Below are 16971 nucleotides of genomic sequence, written 5' to 3'. Positions count from 1 at the left end.
ATGTATTATGCAGGAATTAGTCTATAAAATGCAATGACTGAACACTGCAAGTGACTGACTTCTATCATAACTAAATATAACCTATTTGTATAGGTGAAATCAATTTAAAGCTATACACATGCATTTAAATATACCTTCTTCATGATGGCTGCTATATATCTTTGCTTTCCATTCACATCCTTTCTTGAGAGCCAAGCAGTGAGGCAATGTCAGTTTTACTGGTTTCAGTAGCTTCAGGTTACTAGGCAGGAGCTCAACCACAACTGATGAATTACTACCGAATGATAGATCAGAATCACCCTGGAAATTATACGGAATAATTCTCATCTGAATCAAAAGATCCTTCTCCAGAGCACCAGGAGGTATTTCTAAGCTGACACCGGTATCTGGAATCTCTAGCACTCCTCCATCCCTGTTGACCCAAAGCTCCATTTGCAGTGTATTGGAATGTAAGTTGCCTATAATATAAATAATCAGACAAGTTCAGGGACATTCAGCAGGAGTATTATACAATATTGTTTTCAGTAAAGAGTTGTCTCCTTAATGGTCTTCTTTGTCTTCTTCTTTGCTAGTAATTGTATTATATATGAGTACACAGGCATTGATTTATTCTACTAAACTAAAGTTGTAGGGAAAAGCTAATATCTCATATTTGCTTATTTTTGAAAAGTTATTACTTCCTTCAATTCTACTTTTCATATTAAAACCTGGTATTAATTAAACTTTGATCTTTCTGCATTTATCAGTTGCCAAGTTTATATTGCTGTTACTTAAATAACAAAACACAGAATTATACAAGCTCAACTATTACACATTTACAAATACTCAAATTAAATTACTCTGAGAGGATTGATATTTGCTGCTGATGATGTTCTAAGCAAGATTAACATACAATTCTTTACATAATACTAACAAACTTGAAAATTTGATACTTAGCACTACTGTGACAAACGTCATTATGTGGAAAATAACTATGAAAATGGCAAAGTTGACATGAGAGTATATGCACGCCCTCCCACTTTTTTTAGGAATGACTAACAGCAAGTTAACTACATCATACGTGCAAGGAAGTTAAGACAATGATGTGGATATTTTGTTTTATTAGAGCAAAATTTGTTTGGCGGTTTACCCTTTCCCATGCTCCATGGGTGGTTGTTCCAATGTGTTATTGATACCATGCAGCCATATTGACACCATTATTTCAATATTTGTTTCTTTAACCTGACATTAACATTAGTTACTACATGCTGAGCGTAGTAGTTCATAATTAGCTACCATTGTGAATCTTACTGCAAAGACTGGTATGCCTATCGTTATGCTATGATGACATTCAAGTCATACTAACCAAGGATTCATAATTCTTTTACACAGTATAATTTGACTTTCTCAATGTACTAAAGTTTGTTGTGAAAATAAAGCTTTGGTTTCTTAATACTAGGAGACCACAAATAGGATTTCATAGGAAAATCACCAATAATCTGAGGTAAAAGGAAATAACACTTTTTGGGTAGAAGAAAACAGTCTCAAAAGACTAGTATTGTCATAGCGTTTTCAAAAATTGATTGATCCTGTACTAAGTTTACTTTAAGGCCAGCCTCTATAGTTTGCTCCAAGACTGGTCAATAAAGACACAAATATGTTATTGCGCAGTTAGTAAAATGTAATGAAAGGAAAGGGCTTGTATACCATCGTTGCAAAGAACGTCAATAACAATACTGCCTCTGAAGGACCTTCACTCATCAGCAGAAATCCAGTAATGAGTGAAGAATTAAATATGTATGCCTGCTTAAACTGTGATTACAGATTATTCTAGAGTTACAGGGATTGCTTTGACAACAACAAAGAAATTCTTGTTAATTAAACATTTTAAGTTTTTAAATGATTGTTCCTATTAATACCAGAAACTCACCAGAGATTGGTTTCAGTGATGATGATTTTGAAGACATCCTCCCTGGTAATCTAAATTCCATCTAAATGAAGATTTCATCAGACAAGAAAAGACAAAAATACATATGGTGACAAGTCATGCAAACCTGATAGAAACTACATCATGATGCCTTGTCATATTTTTAATTTATTTAATGAGGTTGCTGATGTAGGTCAACTCAATAAAATTCAATCGGAACTAGGATATCACTAAATTAAAGCTCCATTTCCCATTACATCAAAATATTTTGAAATCACTTATCACTAAAAAGAACTTACAATTTACAACACAATGATCCAAAATCCAGACCAAACAGCTTTCTGATGTTGGCTAAAAAGTCAGATGTTTTATATAATAAGAGATATTTTCCTTTTGAGCTTTATAATAAATTTTGACAATTGCTGACATTAAAATGACATATGATCCCTGCCAAAACTACTACAAGGACAGTATTCAAGAGGGGGCACCTACCTACTGTACCAAGTATGAGATTCACTGACACTAAAAAAGCGCTATATAGGATTCAGATAACCTCTGACCATCACAATAATAAAAGCAGCCAACAGCTTTCCCACAGAAATCTGCATGCAATGCTTGATATTCCACGGTGGTTAATTATGTTTAAGCAGGCATATCTCACACACACACACACACACCCACAAGAATTACATATACCTTTTTATAATTTGTTAAGGAATAACCAGAAACCCAAGAGGCTTATATATTTCTTGCCACATTTACAGTGTATCAGTACATTTACTGACTTCTGTGCACAGACAGTTTTTATACTTAATAGGCTGGATCCACATATAAAGTGTGAAGTTCATCCAAGTTTTACTTTTGGAGCTAATATTGTCACCATGAGTGACATTTGAGTACTCAATATGGTTGAGCCACATACCACGTAAGTTCGTCAAAGCTATCTTTTGACTTTTAGTGTTATCAAAATAACAATAATTTGAAATTTGACATGTACTAACCCCAATTGCAATTTCCCAATAACTGAAGCAACCTATAACTTACTGAGGGGCACCCACATACTATGTGATTCTTCAGGCCAGATTAATTGAGTCTGCTTGTTTTACACTGTCAAAGTTTTCCTCCTGTTGACCTAACTTGACCTTTGACCTCTACCAAAGCTGCTTCATGGAGCACCTACCACCCAAATATGACATTTATCAATGCTATTGATGTCCAGTAGTTTGTTTACAATGTTTCCATATTTTGTTCACAGGTGAACTCTAATGACATTTGACATTGCAAATAAACTAAAGCAGCCAAGAGCTTTGTAACAGTTATTAACATACAAAGTTTGAAGTTCGTGGACCACACGCTTGGTAGGTCATTGTGTTTACAAACTTGTTTTCTAATGAATTAGCTACATCCGAGGACATTTCCCTTTATTCCAACCCTTGCCAACCCTTGACAACCCTGGACAACAGATGACCATTGTACACTATTGCTTAACTACTGGTGACACAAGCGAAACTCAGAGAGGAGTTTTTGCTGGTTAAGCGAAGAAATGTTAAAACGACCACATGTCAGAACACAATCTGAAATGAATGAAAATAATTTAAAAAAATACAAGATAATGCATCTCACCATCCATTTTCCAGTTGTCACATTTAATGTGTGAATTAAGTTTGCTCCAATGATCCATTCAACTGAAATGAATATAAGTAGATAACAATAAGACCCTCAGCCACTCTCACATGGAATATTTTATTGAACACACATTTTTGTATCGTTGCCACATTTCTCTGTTTTGATGATAAAAATAACATTTCAAAGTTACAGGTTATATTGGCACTAATTCTTATCATATAAATTGCATCACGATCAACTTAGTGAATACCAAAACGTTTTGCACTTAATATAATCTGAAACATTTCCTCCCTCCTGAACAAATAGAGCAGTAATGTAGTTAATCAACTGCGCATAATCCCTTTAACTGTAGTAATTTATTTTACTCAGCTGATGATGTTCACACTCATACACACACATTAAAAACAAATGTAACACCTTTAATTGCTGTCTTCACACTTCCTTGTGATGATTGTTATCACTGTTAATATGTCTAGTTCTGTATGAAATGAAGTTTTCTGATTTCAGCTTGTCCAAGCTATTATCATAATCTATCTCGCTTAACTGTTGATACAATTAGTACGCGGGCTAAAAGCCTTAAGCTACATTTTTCAACATGCTGGACAGAGCTATGTTTCTTACCACTATGCAGAAGCAGGACTAGAATGAAACAGATGTAACAAAATGTGAGGCTAAGTTATTGTATCACATAAAGAGGAATATCTGTTACATCTAATTATCAAGCTCTTGTTATTCATGAAATAGGATGTATGTTACCTGAAATGTTTCGGGATTGTAAGTTATTCAGATCCTTTTCATCTATCACAGCCACCGGTGGACTTGGTAATAGTAAGCTAAGAAAAAAAAAGAGTAAAATGTACGATAAAATATCTCCCACTGTGCAGAATTTTATTAAGAAAAGAAATAAATATAATTGTTAGATAAATTAACATAGAAAGAATTATGTACAGTAGAGGGCACAGGCCTTTAATTTTCAGGAAATGCTTAGTTTTCTACAATTATATATGATGATAAGTACTGTATTTTGTAAAAGGAGAATTGAGACCAGCCATGCTCACCCACCCACCCAAGATACATACATACCAACTCTTGGAATCAACTATTTACACTAGATTTTCATATTTTAACCATTGCTGACCTCAAATGACCTTTGATCTAGAACAAGGGCGGCGGAAGCACTTTTAATCTGGGGGGGGGGGGGGCACCGACATCAAAGGGCACTTTGCAGAAATTCGATTGGACTGATGCAGCCTTATATTTAGTACCCTTTATAACTCTTATTGTATTATCTTATTTGCGTATACACATCACTCCATCAACGCCCCCCCCCCCCTCAAGGAAAATATGCATACTAGCACTGCAATATCCAATGTGCAAATTGGGAAACTAGGAACAAGTTTTTTTTTGAGAAAAAATTAGGTGAAATCATGCTAGTTGCTAATGTAGGAATCTCCCGAATTAGAGTTTATTTCTTGTTAATATCTTAACATTTTTTTTTCCATTCGAAATAGCTTTGAGTTTGACCCACAGAAATTCATTAAAAGTCAGGGCCGTAGCCAGGATTTGCAAAGTTGTATGCACGACTATATGAGCGGAGCGCCACCATCGGTCGGCGCGGAGCGTACAAGAAAACTTTTGGTTTTACAAACCCCTCAGATGGCCGGAAACGGCGCTTCCCGAGTGTTCATTCTGGTTCTGTGGCCTCTTGCTAACTTGAGACACCTCAATTTTTATGTAGAAAAAGGGCACATTTTTAACCTGAGGAAAAGTGGGGGGGGGGGGCACGTGCCCCCTGTGCCCCCCCCCCCGGTTCCGCCGCCCTTGATCTAGAAGTCTGGGGCACTTATCAACCTAGTGTACATTTTACAGATATTATAACTGTTGAGTAGGCTTGTTTTCAGTTTTGGATCTGGTGAACCCAGATATCTAATGAGCTCTCATGATAGTGAGAGCAGTTGAGAACTTACCATTTAAGAGTAGAGCTTTAAACTGGAAATTTTAAGACAATAATAAAGTATATAATAATACATTATACTTAATTATATGCAGATCAAAAAGAGAAACTATGCTTTGTCCACGATGATACCTCTAGGCACTATGGGTGGAAGAATTAGAAAGATTGACTTTGACCAATATCACTAGTCATAGAAGGCTTACATTGCTAAATAGGTTACCAGTTCACCCTAGACATGGTCGAATGAGAATGAGCTAAGCTTGTGGGGAGACAGGTAAGCAGGAGTGGAGTAAATTATGACTAGGTAATCTCGATGTAGCAGACTGTCAAAAAAAGTAATGATGCAGTGAGAAAGCCAAACTTTTTACATGGTTCCCATTGTTCATAGATATCAAATGCTTGGAGATATTTCTGCTGAATGTTCTTCCATTAGCTCCATAAATCACACATTCCAATATAACCTTATTTTCAATATCACATAGAATGAAAGCTTTAGTTTGGTTTTCCAACTTTGAATTAGTCCTCACCGTGCTACTTCAACCTTTTCATTGTTGATAATGAATTTAATGAGATCATTATAATCTTGTTCAATCAGCTTCTGGTCCCACCGATTCAATTCAATAGCCCTCAGGGTATTCAAAACTCCCAGCAAGACATCAGCCTTCAAGATCAGGGCTTTCTCTGTAATTTTTTCCACAACATCTGAAAGCTTCAGACATTTGATTGGAATCTGGAGAATGAATGATTCAAAGATATTGTTGTATGTCAACCTGAAATCAGTACCCAATAATAACAAGTGGAAAACTGAAGAAAGATATGTGTGCTATTGAAGATATGAAAATTGTAATATGTGCCATGTAGTGCACAGAATCAGCTAAAGTTGTCCCATGCATCACAATATCCAAAGGCAACACTAAGGATTGATTAATAGCCAACCTTTCTTTATTACCATTGACGAAATGTGTACTTTACGATACACTGATCTTGTAAATTAAATAGATGGTTCAGCACATGATAATGGAACTGGAAATATTGAATGTTGTATTCATGCACACTTCAGATGATGTATCACAGATATTGGGATATAAGCAGAGGTTTGCTGTGTATTTGAGCAAAGAAAGTTGTATTTACCTGTGACCTTGAAGCAAAGGTGAGCATAGACACCTTTGACCTCAGCAGCAGTCGACTATCTCCAGAGCTGAAGTTGACGGATTCTCTTCTACAGATCTCTTTGACAATGTCCTTGACCTTATGTCCTTTGTAACCATCATACTCAGCAAAACAGAGGCAGATGCAGTTCATGATGAAATCAGGAATCTCACCATCTCCTGTTTTAAAGTTTCTCATTAGAAAACTGGCAATGATATGAAAGCTGGGAGGACAGATGTGACAAGTGAACCGCAAGACATAATGGAGATCAGCTGGGTCTATGTTAGCCAGGTGTTCTCTGAACAATTGATACTTGTAATGTTGTTCAGTTGATTTGTGACCCCAGAAGAGGCGGGCAAAATACTTTGCTGCAAACCACTCTTGGATTAACTTATGAAGGAATTTGACCTGTAACGAGATATATTTCAGAGTTTTTCTGTTCAGTAAGGGTTCTGATTTTTCCTCTGCTGATTCCAATATTGGATTACTCTCTGATTTATTGACAGATGCCAAAAGATCAGGTTCAATGGATAGCCCTTCCTTTATCTCTGTAGTAACATTAGGCTCATCACTGATGGAATCAGTCTGGGGACTTCCACTGCCTGAGTCAGTCTGAAGATCTCTACTAGGGGAATTAAATGGAGTTCCTTCCTCAACAACAAGTAACCCAGCATCTGTCCATGTTTTGCTATAACTGACACATCTATCCACAAAATGTTTCTGCCAAAACAATTGTTGGTTTCCTTTACAGAGGCCATTAAAGGCAAGTTCCTCCAATGTAATGTGGGGTTCTATTGACACTTCACTCTCTAATCTGCTCTCATCCTCTTCACAAACTGATTCCTGCTGCTGGTTAGATAGATGACTCTGGTTGTCTTCCTCATCCTGTACAGAACACAGAATATCTACAATGGCCTTCACGAAAGGAGTAACCCTGTCGAGCTGACCTTCTTGTAACTTTCCTAATCTATCAATGTTATGTACTAACAACACAAAGAGTAGTGGAACATTACAAAGATCAAGAATAAATGGAACATTATCAATCAATTCCTTTACTTCTTCTTGCCTTTTTTGATCATCAGAGTGGACCTTTTCAATGTATTCATTCCTCTCATCCTCACCGAAGCTTCCTATCTTCAACATTGGACCTGGAGGTAGATGCTTGGTATAATCTGTCCTAGCTGTGATTAAAACAATACAGTTGGACAGTTTCTCCTTTGTCATTACTCTCATGACCTCTGAGGGACTTCCATCTTTGGTTACACCATTGTATTCTTCTAACCCATCCAATATGAGGTAGACTTTCTTCTTACCACTGTTAAGCATAGACTCAATATCCTCTTCTGTAATGGGAATGCCTCTACGGATGTAGAACATCTTGATAGCTTGAATAATTGTCATGTTATCAACAATTTTCAAGGGCAGATAGATGACCATTGGGATATCCATAAGCTTCCCACAACACCAGTCATAGGCCAACTGAGAGGAGAGCATTGTCTTGCCGGAGCCTGGCTGTCCTTCCACAATGATTCGAGTCTCTGCTTTTAGTCTTTCATCAGTAAAGATATCTCCGTAGTGTAGCTTACATTTTCGGTCAACTTCTCTGCTATATATTTTTGAACCAGAATTTGTTAAGACTAAGCGGCTGGCAATAAAGAGATCACTTGATTTCCATTGACAAGACTTCATCCAGGGCACAGGAGTCATGGTTTCAAACCAACTCTTCATCTTCTGTTGTAAGCATTTCAGGAATAAGCTCTCTTTGTCTTTAAAACAAGGAAACAGAAAGCACAGTTCAATTCCTATTAAAACAAGTTAAAATGTTTCACAATTTACGACAGAATATTTAAGAATATCTACCATACTGAAAAACTAGTGTGCTTTGATATCAATAGTTTGGGCAATCTCGTAACACTGTATCTTTGGTAACATTTATTAACAACTAATGTAATATAATCTTCAAATGTAAATGAAGCTCACTCCCAACACAAACTAAGACACTGTCATTGCTCAAACATGCTAGTCAGTTTAAAAATTACTCAGTAATACAAACAGCAATAACAAATGGTGTCATACAAAGAGACTTGAAACAATCGGACCCCCAAATGTTATTATATTTCATTCATACCATCAGATACTGTTCTCTATCTACAATTTAATTTCAAAGACACTACATGACCACTATTGAAAAATCCAATTAAAAAAATAAATTTTCTTTTATTTAGCTCTAGACAAATATTGCATAATGATTGCTGTCATAAATGGGAAGAATTTATTTATTTTATTTAATATATAACTATATATATATATTAAATATATACATCATATTAAAATTATAAATATTAACAAAAATATTTAAAAAAAATTAAATATTAATATTATATATATATATATATATATATATATATAGCACTGGATTGGGGCATATGTTGACACCCTTCTAAGTGGGGTATAGGTTGCCATTTGGACATATGACCAAACACCATGGTAGGGGTGTCATGTTGTACCTTGTATACCACTTGTCACAAACAAGGGGGTATATGATGGCAAAACTATTTAGGGGGTATTCTATAGCCCATAAGGGAACGGTATATCCATTTCGGTTAACATATACTCAAAGCGCTTTTCATATCCCATTTTCGGGGTGTTTGTTTACCACCATACATTTAGTGTTATTATATATGGCACCAATGCTATCATGGTATATATCTTTAGTAACAAAATTATGCAATCGATAAGGGAGGATGCTCCAAATATGTTTTGCATTGGTTCACGGCATGCCAAGGGGGGGGGGAGGTGCGTGCGAGGCGGTGGAAAGTGGGGCAGGGGGAGGTGAGTGGGGCAGGGGGTGAAAGGTGTGTGCGAGGCAGTGGAAGGTGCGTGCGAGGCGGTGGAAGGTGAGTGGGGGGAGGTGATTGCAAGGTGCGTGGGAGGGGATGGAAAATGGGTGCGAGGCGGTGGAAGGTGAGGCAGGGGATGGAAGGTGGGTGCGATTCGGTGAGAGGTGCGTACGAGGGGGTGGAAGGTGAGTGCGAGGGGGGGGGGGGGAGGTGTGTGCGAGGGGATGGAAGATCCGTGAGAGGCGGTGGAAGGTGAGTGCGAGGGGGGAGGTGTGTGCTAGGGGATGGAAGGTGCCTGCGAGGCGGTGGAAGGTGAGGCAGGGGAGGGTGAGTGGGAGGGGTTGAAGGTGAGTGCGAGGGGGTAGGTGAGACAGGGGGAGGTGAGTGGGAGGGGGTGAAAGGTGTGTGCGAGGGGATGGAAGGTGCGTGCGAGGCGTTGGAAGGTGAGGCAAGGGGAAGGTGAGTGGGAGGGGGTGAAGGTGAGTGCTAGGGGGGAAGTTGAGTGGGAGGGGGTGAAGGTGAGTGCTAGGGGGGAGGTGAGTGGGAGGGGTGCAGGTGAGTGCTAGGGGGAAGGTGAGGCAGGGGGAGGTGAGTGGGGGAGGAAGATGTGTGCGATTCGGTGAGAGGTGCGTACGAGGGGGTGGAAGGTGAGTGCGAGGGGGGGGGGAGGTGTGTGCGAGGGGATGGAAGATCCGTGAGAGGTGGTGGAAGGTGAGTGCGAGGGGGGAGGTGTGTGCTAGGGGATGGAAGGTGCGTGCGAGGCGGTGGAAGGTGAGGCAGGGGGAGGGTGAGTGGGAGGGGTGAATAGAAATACAAACAGCAATAACAAATGGTGTCATACAAAGAGACTTGAAACAATCGGAATCCCAAATGTTATTATATTTCATTCATACCATCAGATACTGTTCTCTATCTACAATTTAATTTCAAAGACACTACATGACCACTATTGAAAAATCCAATTAAAAAAATAAATTTTCTTTTATTTAGCTCTAGACAAATATTGCATAATGATTGCTGTCATAAATGGGAAGAATTTATTTATTTAATTTAATATATAACTATATATATATATTAAATATATACATCATATTAAAATTATAAATATTAACAAAAATAGTTAAAAAAAAATTAAATATTAATATTATATATATATATATATATATATATATATATATATATAGCACTGGATTGGGGCATATGTTGACACCCTTCTAAGTGGGGTATAGGTTGCCATTTGGACATGTGACCAAACACCATGGTAGGGGTGTCATGTTGTACCTTGTATACCACTTGTCACAAACAAGGGGGTATATGATGGCAAAACTATTTAGGGGGTATTCTATAGCCCATAAGGGAACGGTATATCCATTTCGGTTAACATATACCCAAAGCGCTTTTCATATCCCATTTTCGGGGTGTTTGTTTACCACCATACATTTAGTGTTATTATATATGGCACCAATGCTATCATGGTATATATCTTCAGTAACAAAATTATGCAATCGATAAGGGAGGATGCTCCAAATATGTTTTGCATTGGTTCACGGCATGCCAAGGGGGGGGGGGAGGTGCGTGCGAGGCGGTGGAAAGTGGGGCAGGGGGAGGTGAGTGGGGCAGGGGGTGAAAGGTGTGTGCGAGGCAGTGGAAGGTGCGTGCGAGGCGGTGGAAGGTGAGTGGGGGGAGGTGATTGCAAGGTGCGTGGGAGGGGATGGAAAATGGGTGCGAGGCGGTGGAAGGTGAGGCAGGGGATGGAAGGTGGGTGCGATTCGGTGAGAGGTGCGTACGAGGGGGTGGAAGGTGAGTGCGAGGGGGGGGGGAGGTGTGTGCGAGGGGATGGAAGATCCGTGAGAGGCGGTGGAAGGTGAGTGCGAGGGGGGAGGTGTGTGCTAGGGGATGGAAGGTGCGTGCGAGGCGGTGGAAGGTGAGGCAGGGGAGGGTGAGTGGGAGGGGTGAAGGTGAGTGCGAGGGGAGGGGGGGGGGCGGGGAGGTGTGTGCGAGGGGATAGAAGAGCCGTGAGAGGCGGTGGAAGGTGAGTGCGAGGGGGAAGGTGTGTGCTAGGGGATGGAAGGTGCCTGCGAGGCGGTGGAAGGTGAGGCAGGGGAGGGTGAGTGGGAGGGGTTGAAGGTGAGTGCGAGGGGGTAGGTGAGACAGGGGGAGGTGAGTGGGAGGGGGTGAAAGGTGTGTGTGAGGGGATGGAAGGTGCGTGCGAGGCGTTGGAAGGTGAGGCAAGGGGAAGGTGAGTGGGAGGGGGTGAAGGTGAGTGCTAGGGGGGAAGTTGAGTGGGAGGGGGTGAAGGTGAGTGCTAGGGGGGAAGGTGAGTGGGAGGGGTGCAGGTGAGTGCTAGGGGGAAGGTGAGGCAGGGGGAGGTGAGTGGGGGAGGAAGATGTGTGCGATTCGGTGAGAGGTGCGTACGAGGGGGTGGAAGGTGAGTGCGAGGGGGGGAGGTGTGTGCGAGGGGATGGAAGATCCGTGAGAGGTGGTGGAAGGTGAGTGCGAGGGGGGAGGTGTGCGCTAGGGGATGGAAGGTGCGTGCGAGGCGGTGGAAGGTGAGGCAGGGGGAGGGTGAGTGGGAGGGGTGAAGGTGAGTGCGAGGGGGGGGGGCGGGGAGGTGTGTGCGAGGGGATGGAAGAGCCGTGAGAGGCGGTGGAAGGTGAGTGCGAGGGGGAAGGTGTGTGCTAGGGGATGGAAGGTGCCTGCGAGGCGGTGGAAGGTGAGGCAGGGGAGGGTGAGTGGGAGGGGTTGAAGGTGAGTGCGAGGATGTAGTTGAGACAAAGGAGGTGAGTGGGAGGGGGTGAAAGGTGTGTGCGAGGGGATGGAAGGTGCGTGCGAGGCGTTGTAAGGTGAGGCAAGGGGAAGGTGAGTGGGAGGGGGTGAAGGTGAGTGCTAGGGGGGAAGGTGAGTGGGAGTGGGTGAAGGTGAGTGCTAGGGGGGAAGGTGAGTGGGAGGGGGTGCAGGTGAGTGCTAGGGGGAAGGTGAGGCAGGGGGAGGTGAGTGGGGGAGGAAGATGTGTGCGAGGTGGTGAGAGGTGTGTGCGAGGCGTTGGAATGTGAGTGCGAGGGGGGAGGTGTGTGCTAGAGGATGGAAGGTGCTTGCGAGGCGGTGGAAGCTGAGGCAGGGGGAGGGTGAGTGGGAGGGGGTAAAGCTGAGTGCGAGGGGAGAAGATGAGGCAGGGAGAGGTAAGTGGGAAGGGATGGAAGATATGTGTGAGGCGGTAGAAGGTGCGTGCCAGGCGGTGGAAAGTGGAAGGTGAGTGGGGGGGGGGGGGAGGTGTGTGTGAGGCGGTGGAAGGTGATGGACACACAGGGGAGTGGAGTAAAACTATAAAGTGGCACAGTTATTGGTGAAATATCCAGGAATACTAACTATGACATTAATGTACCGATTACCAAAGACGAAAGGAAGGGTCAGGGACGTAGCTAAGGCCTGATAATGGGGGGGGGGGGGGTTGTACTGGCTGAAATTCCAACTGGATGGGTTTTGGAGCCAGAAAATTCCGGGTGCCGCCTTGTACCCCCACCCCCCCCCCCCCCCCCCGCACTACTCGCCAACGATACGGTCAGTTACAGTCAGACACCGTACCTATCTTTCACGACTGCACTTTTGTTCCGATCTTTTTTCTCGGTACATTTGTACCACTGGCCCTCACTTCACAAACATAATCACTCTGGTTAGGCAAGTAAGCAACTGAGTGTATGTTATCTGCTTGATAGGCTACATAAACTACTCAGTACAAAGGCTATGTTAACGTAATAAAGGGGGGAAAATGCAGTGCTTTTTCCTAGCGCGCTTAATATTTTTTTCTTAGGGGGAGGGGGGTTGGGGCTATTTATCACTCACATCAAGTGTTCACAAATCCAATGTTCACTTCATTCCAACTGAGCGTTTGGAAGTGAACAATTCAACATTTTGCAGAAAAACGTTGAGTTCACGAGATACGATAAGTTGTCAATTAACCATTTTGCAAAAATATTTTCAATTGCTCAGATGGAATGAAGTGAACAATTGAACATTTTGCAGCACAATGTCCAATTCACGAGATATGATAAGTTGTCAATTAAACATTTTTCATATAATTGTTCAATTGCTCAGTCTGTTTTTACCTCCATGGTTAAAGCAACTGAGCAATCCAACATTTCTCTGTCTTTTCATCAGATTTTATCTTGTTATCTAAACAATTTACTGAAAATTTCGCCTTATGGGGCAAAGTTTTTCTTATGTTGATGGCACTTTTAAGCTTCCGTAGATTAGCATTGAGTTTTATATATGCTTACGTTGCACAGTGGTTCTATTAGGCATTTTTTTTTGGTATGGTGGAGTATAAGGATCGCGAGACACAATTTTTCAACATGACAAGGAAAACGTGGTAAATATGACTGATTAAAGGTCAATTTTGACTGGAAATTTTAGGTCACTCAAAATTACAAGAATGTATGAAAATTAGAGTGCGACAGTCGGAAAAATTAGAGTGCGACAGTAGGAAATTCCGACTGTCGCACTCATATTTTACAACTATCGTCAGTTTACCAAGATTGGGGTGAGACATCCCACACCCCCCTCTAGCGACGTCCATGGGAAGGGTACCACACCGCCTCCCCTTACTTCCATGAAAAACAAAGGGAAATGATTCACAGCTCCTACCCCCCCCCCCCAACAAAAATGGGGTAGGCAAAGTTATTGTAGTGAGATATCCTACAATACTAACTTTGATGTAATGTCAGGTTACAAATAAACAAAAGGAAGGCCAGCACCCCCCTCCCATTAACAGCATGAAAAAAATAAAGAACAATAATTCACAGCCCCCAAAACTGGGGTGTATGTTAACATCTACATACATTTAGCATTTGCAGTTATGGCATTAATGTTGTAGGCTGGTCTTTATCTGGTATGCAGGAAACAAAATTATGCAATTATCTAGGGAAGAAGCCCCAATGTGTTTTTGCTTTGGTTCACTGCATGCTAGGGGGAGAGGATGGGTAAGGGTGAGCCCTGGACACAAAGGATAAAATGTTTTGGAGTGGTGTAAAATCAAATATAGGCAAAGTTATGTGTTAAATTATCCTGGAATACTAACTTTGTGCAGGTAACCCATAGACGAAAGGAAAGGCAGGACACCCACTTCCCCTCAGTTGCATAAAAGACAAATGGAAATGATTCACAGCCCCCCCCCCCACCAAAAAAGGGGTGTATATTAATCTCCACATATATTTAGTGTTATCAGATTTAGCACTCACGTTTTGAAGGTCTATATCTGGTGTGAAAGAAACAAAATTATGCAATCAATAAAGGAGGCAGCTCCCAATGTCATTTTGGATTGCTTCAGTGGATGCCGGGGATGTAGGGGGCGGGGGTGGACACAAAGTGGAAAATGATTTTGAGTGGTGAAACATTATATATAGGCAAACTTGTTAGTTAATTCTTTAGGAATACTTACTTTTATGACAATGTACAGGTCATAGAAAAAAAGTAGGGCCAAAACCCCCTCCGCCTAGTTGCATTAAAACAACAGGAAAGGCTTCACTGTCCAAAAAGTGGGGTGTATGTTAACCAGTATATTTATTGTCATCAGATATTGCATCAAAATTTTCAGGGTCTATTTCAGTTGTGAATTAACTATGCAATTAATACGGGAGGTAGCTCTCAATTTGAGTTTGCATTGGGTCTGCATAGCACGAGATGGAGAATGGGTAAGGGCACAGATTGAAGAAACAGGGGATGGTGTTTTGGAGTTGGGTAACATAAGTAAATGAAATATCGAACACTGTTAATGAGTGGGCAGGCTTTGTACCTCCCCCTTTTTGCAAGACAGATACATTGATTCACTGCATACCAGGGGTGAAGGATGTGTAAGGGCAGCGATTAAGAGAAAGAGGAAGATGTTTTGGAGTAGGTTCATTTAGTTTACAAATGGTATAAGTGAAATATCCAGGACTGCTACTACCTTGACCTGAATGGACAGGTCAGCCACTGAAAAGGGAGGATGATACATAACACCTCATTAGGTACATAGCCAAGGTAAATTGGACAGTTTTAACACCCCTCTTCTATAGTATAGGGTTCAATCATGGAAAACAAACAATGAAGCTGAAATTATTTGTTCCAAATGAGTGTTTGAAACTTTGAAGAAACACATTCCTCTCCAGTCTAAATGTAGAAAAAAGACAAGGATGGGGAAATGTACTGCAAAGTGAATTACTACATTTTCCATCTTGTTCCATCTGGTTGCCTAAATAATCTACAAAAGATTACAAAAGCACAAACACAAATGAAGACAAACTTCATGCTTTTTTAATTGTCACATTTATTAACCTACACAAAGGGTTTTACTTGTGTTATGTAATCCCAAGAGGATTAAACTTATGCAAAGCATTTGGACTGGCAAGATGTTACATAATATTTCAATTGTGAGTTAACAAATATATTCAAAAGTAGGACAGGTGGATGAACCATTAATGAATGGGTCTATTATGCATATAGGACAATACCAATTTGCGACAGTTCACTTTAAACAATACCTGAAACAGAGGATTCCATCACTATGAAATGCTTAATTTAGGCAGAATTCTGGCCTTGAAATCTTATAGTACCGGTACTACAAAATAGCGGAATATGAGCCTAAGTTGTTTCCTTCTGTCTTTTATATAATTTTTTTTTATTTTATCTTTTATTTTCAAGCTTTCATGCTGCTTTCTTTAACCTGCAAACCTAAGTGTAAAATGTTTTATCAGCGAATCTGGCTCCACAAGACCACTTAGGCTTGACTACAATGCCTTTTGTCCTTCATAAATTGTGAATGTCTTTGAACATGGGATTGTCAGTGCAGGCCATAGAAGTCCTAGTGGGGTATGTGTGCTAGACTGAGTAGTACTCCAGCTACTTGGAATGATTAGACAACAATGCTTAAAGCGTAATTTTTCAGCCAGTTATTTTCATTTCAATTGTTAACTCTACTGTTAAAAGTGCATACATGATCCTTAACATACCAAGTATAAAGGCACTTTCAGTGTGCATTTAAATAAAAAAAATTACATCTGAATGGTGGGACTATCTATATCATATTTTAAGTCATTCTCAATATTGACTTTCACAGTAGGTTTGGTGATTTATTTTCATGCGAAGGTGATCAAAGATAGCTGCAATACATATGCATGAAATGAAGAATGCACCAGTATGCTATTTCTTTAACATTAAGTGAAGTACATGGTGGATACAGCACAAAATGAATGAAATGAAGAATTCCAATGCTTGACACTATATGCTTGGTTATTTTATACATAGGAGGTCAAAGATACAACACAGAATGCATGAGATAATTAATTTCAATGTGTGATAGTATATTAGGTGATTTTTTCATGCAAAATTATGTCAATTATGGCTACAACACTGAATGCAAATGTCATATATTTTTAGGAAAATCCTTGTTGAATAATTGAAGTCAACAATGTAAAAACAACTCCAGAGATCAAAATGATCCAATGAAAAATGAAGATTAAGAT

The 16971-nt window shown here is 40.6% G+C and overlaps 3 protein-coding genes across 5 annotated transcripts in view; all 3 read right to left on the bottom strand.

Annotated features, from left to right (window-relative positions):
* LOC139960606 (uncharacterized) overlaps window positions 1-548 on the bottom strand; it is a 31897-nt gene extending 31349 nt beyond the window's left edge. For all 3 annotated transcript variants that reach the window (XM_071959084.1, XM_071959086.1, XM_071959085.1), the window contains exon 1: window positions 135-548. In XM_071959084.1, coding sequence (XP_071815185.1) covers window positions 135-432 — 298 coding nt within the window. In that variant the 5' untranslated portion in view covers window positions 433-548. The remainder of the gene's footprint in view (window positions 1-134) is intronic.
* The window catches only part of LOC139959744 (uncharacterized), a 178470-nt gene that overhangs the window by 114566 nt on the left and 46933 nt on the right, over window positions 1-16971 (bottom strand). The gene's annotated exons all lie outside the window — the stretch shown is intronic.
* LOC139960591 (uncharacterized) overlaps window positions 1875-16971 on the bottom strand; it is a 34932-nt gene continuing 19835 nt past the window's right edge. Inside the window, exons 4-8 of the mRNA XM_071959054.1 lie at window positions 6618-8401; window positions 6014-6216; window positions 4289-4365; window positions 3530-3591; window positions 1875-1970 (exon numbers count right to left, since the gene is read on the bottom strand). Coding sequence (XP_071815155.1) covers window positions 1875-1970; window positions 3530-3591; window positions 4289-4365; window positions 6014-6216; window positions 6618-8401 — 2222 coding nt within the window. The remainder of the gene's footprint in view (window positions 1971-3529; window positions 3592-4288; window positions 4366-6013; window positions 6217-6617; window positions 8402-16971) is intronic.

This window comes from Apostichopus japonicus, chromosome 19, assembly GCF_037975245.1.
Source record: "Apostichopus japonicus isolate 1M-3 chromosome 19, ASM3797524v1, whole genome shotgun sequence".
Lineage (NCBI taxonomy): Eukaryota > Metazoa > Echinodermata > Holothuroidea > Aspidochirotida > Stichopodidae > Apostichopus > Apostichopus japonicus.
Note: the sequence above shows the minus strand (reverse complement) of the source record. Positions and strands in the feature narration are given on the sequence as shown.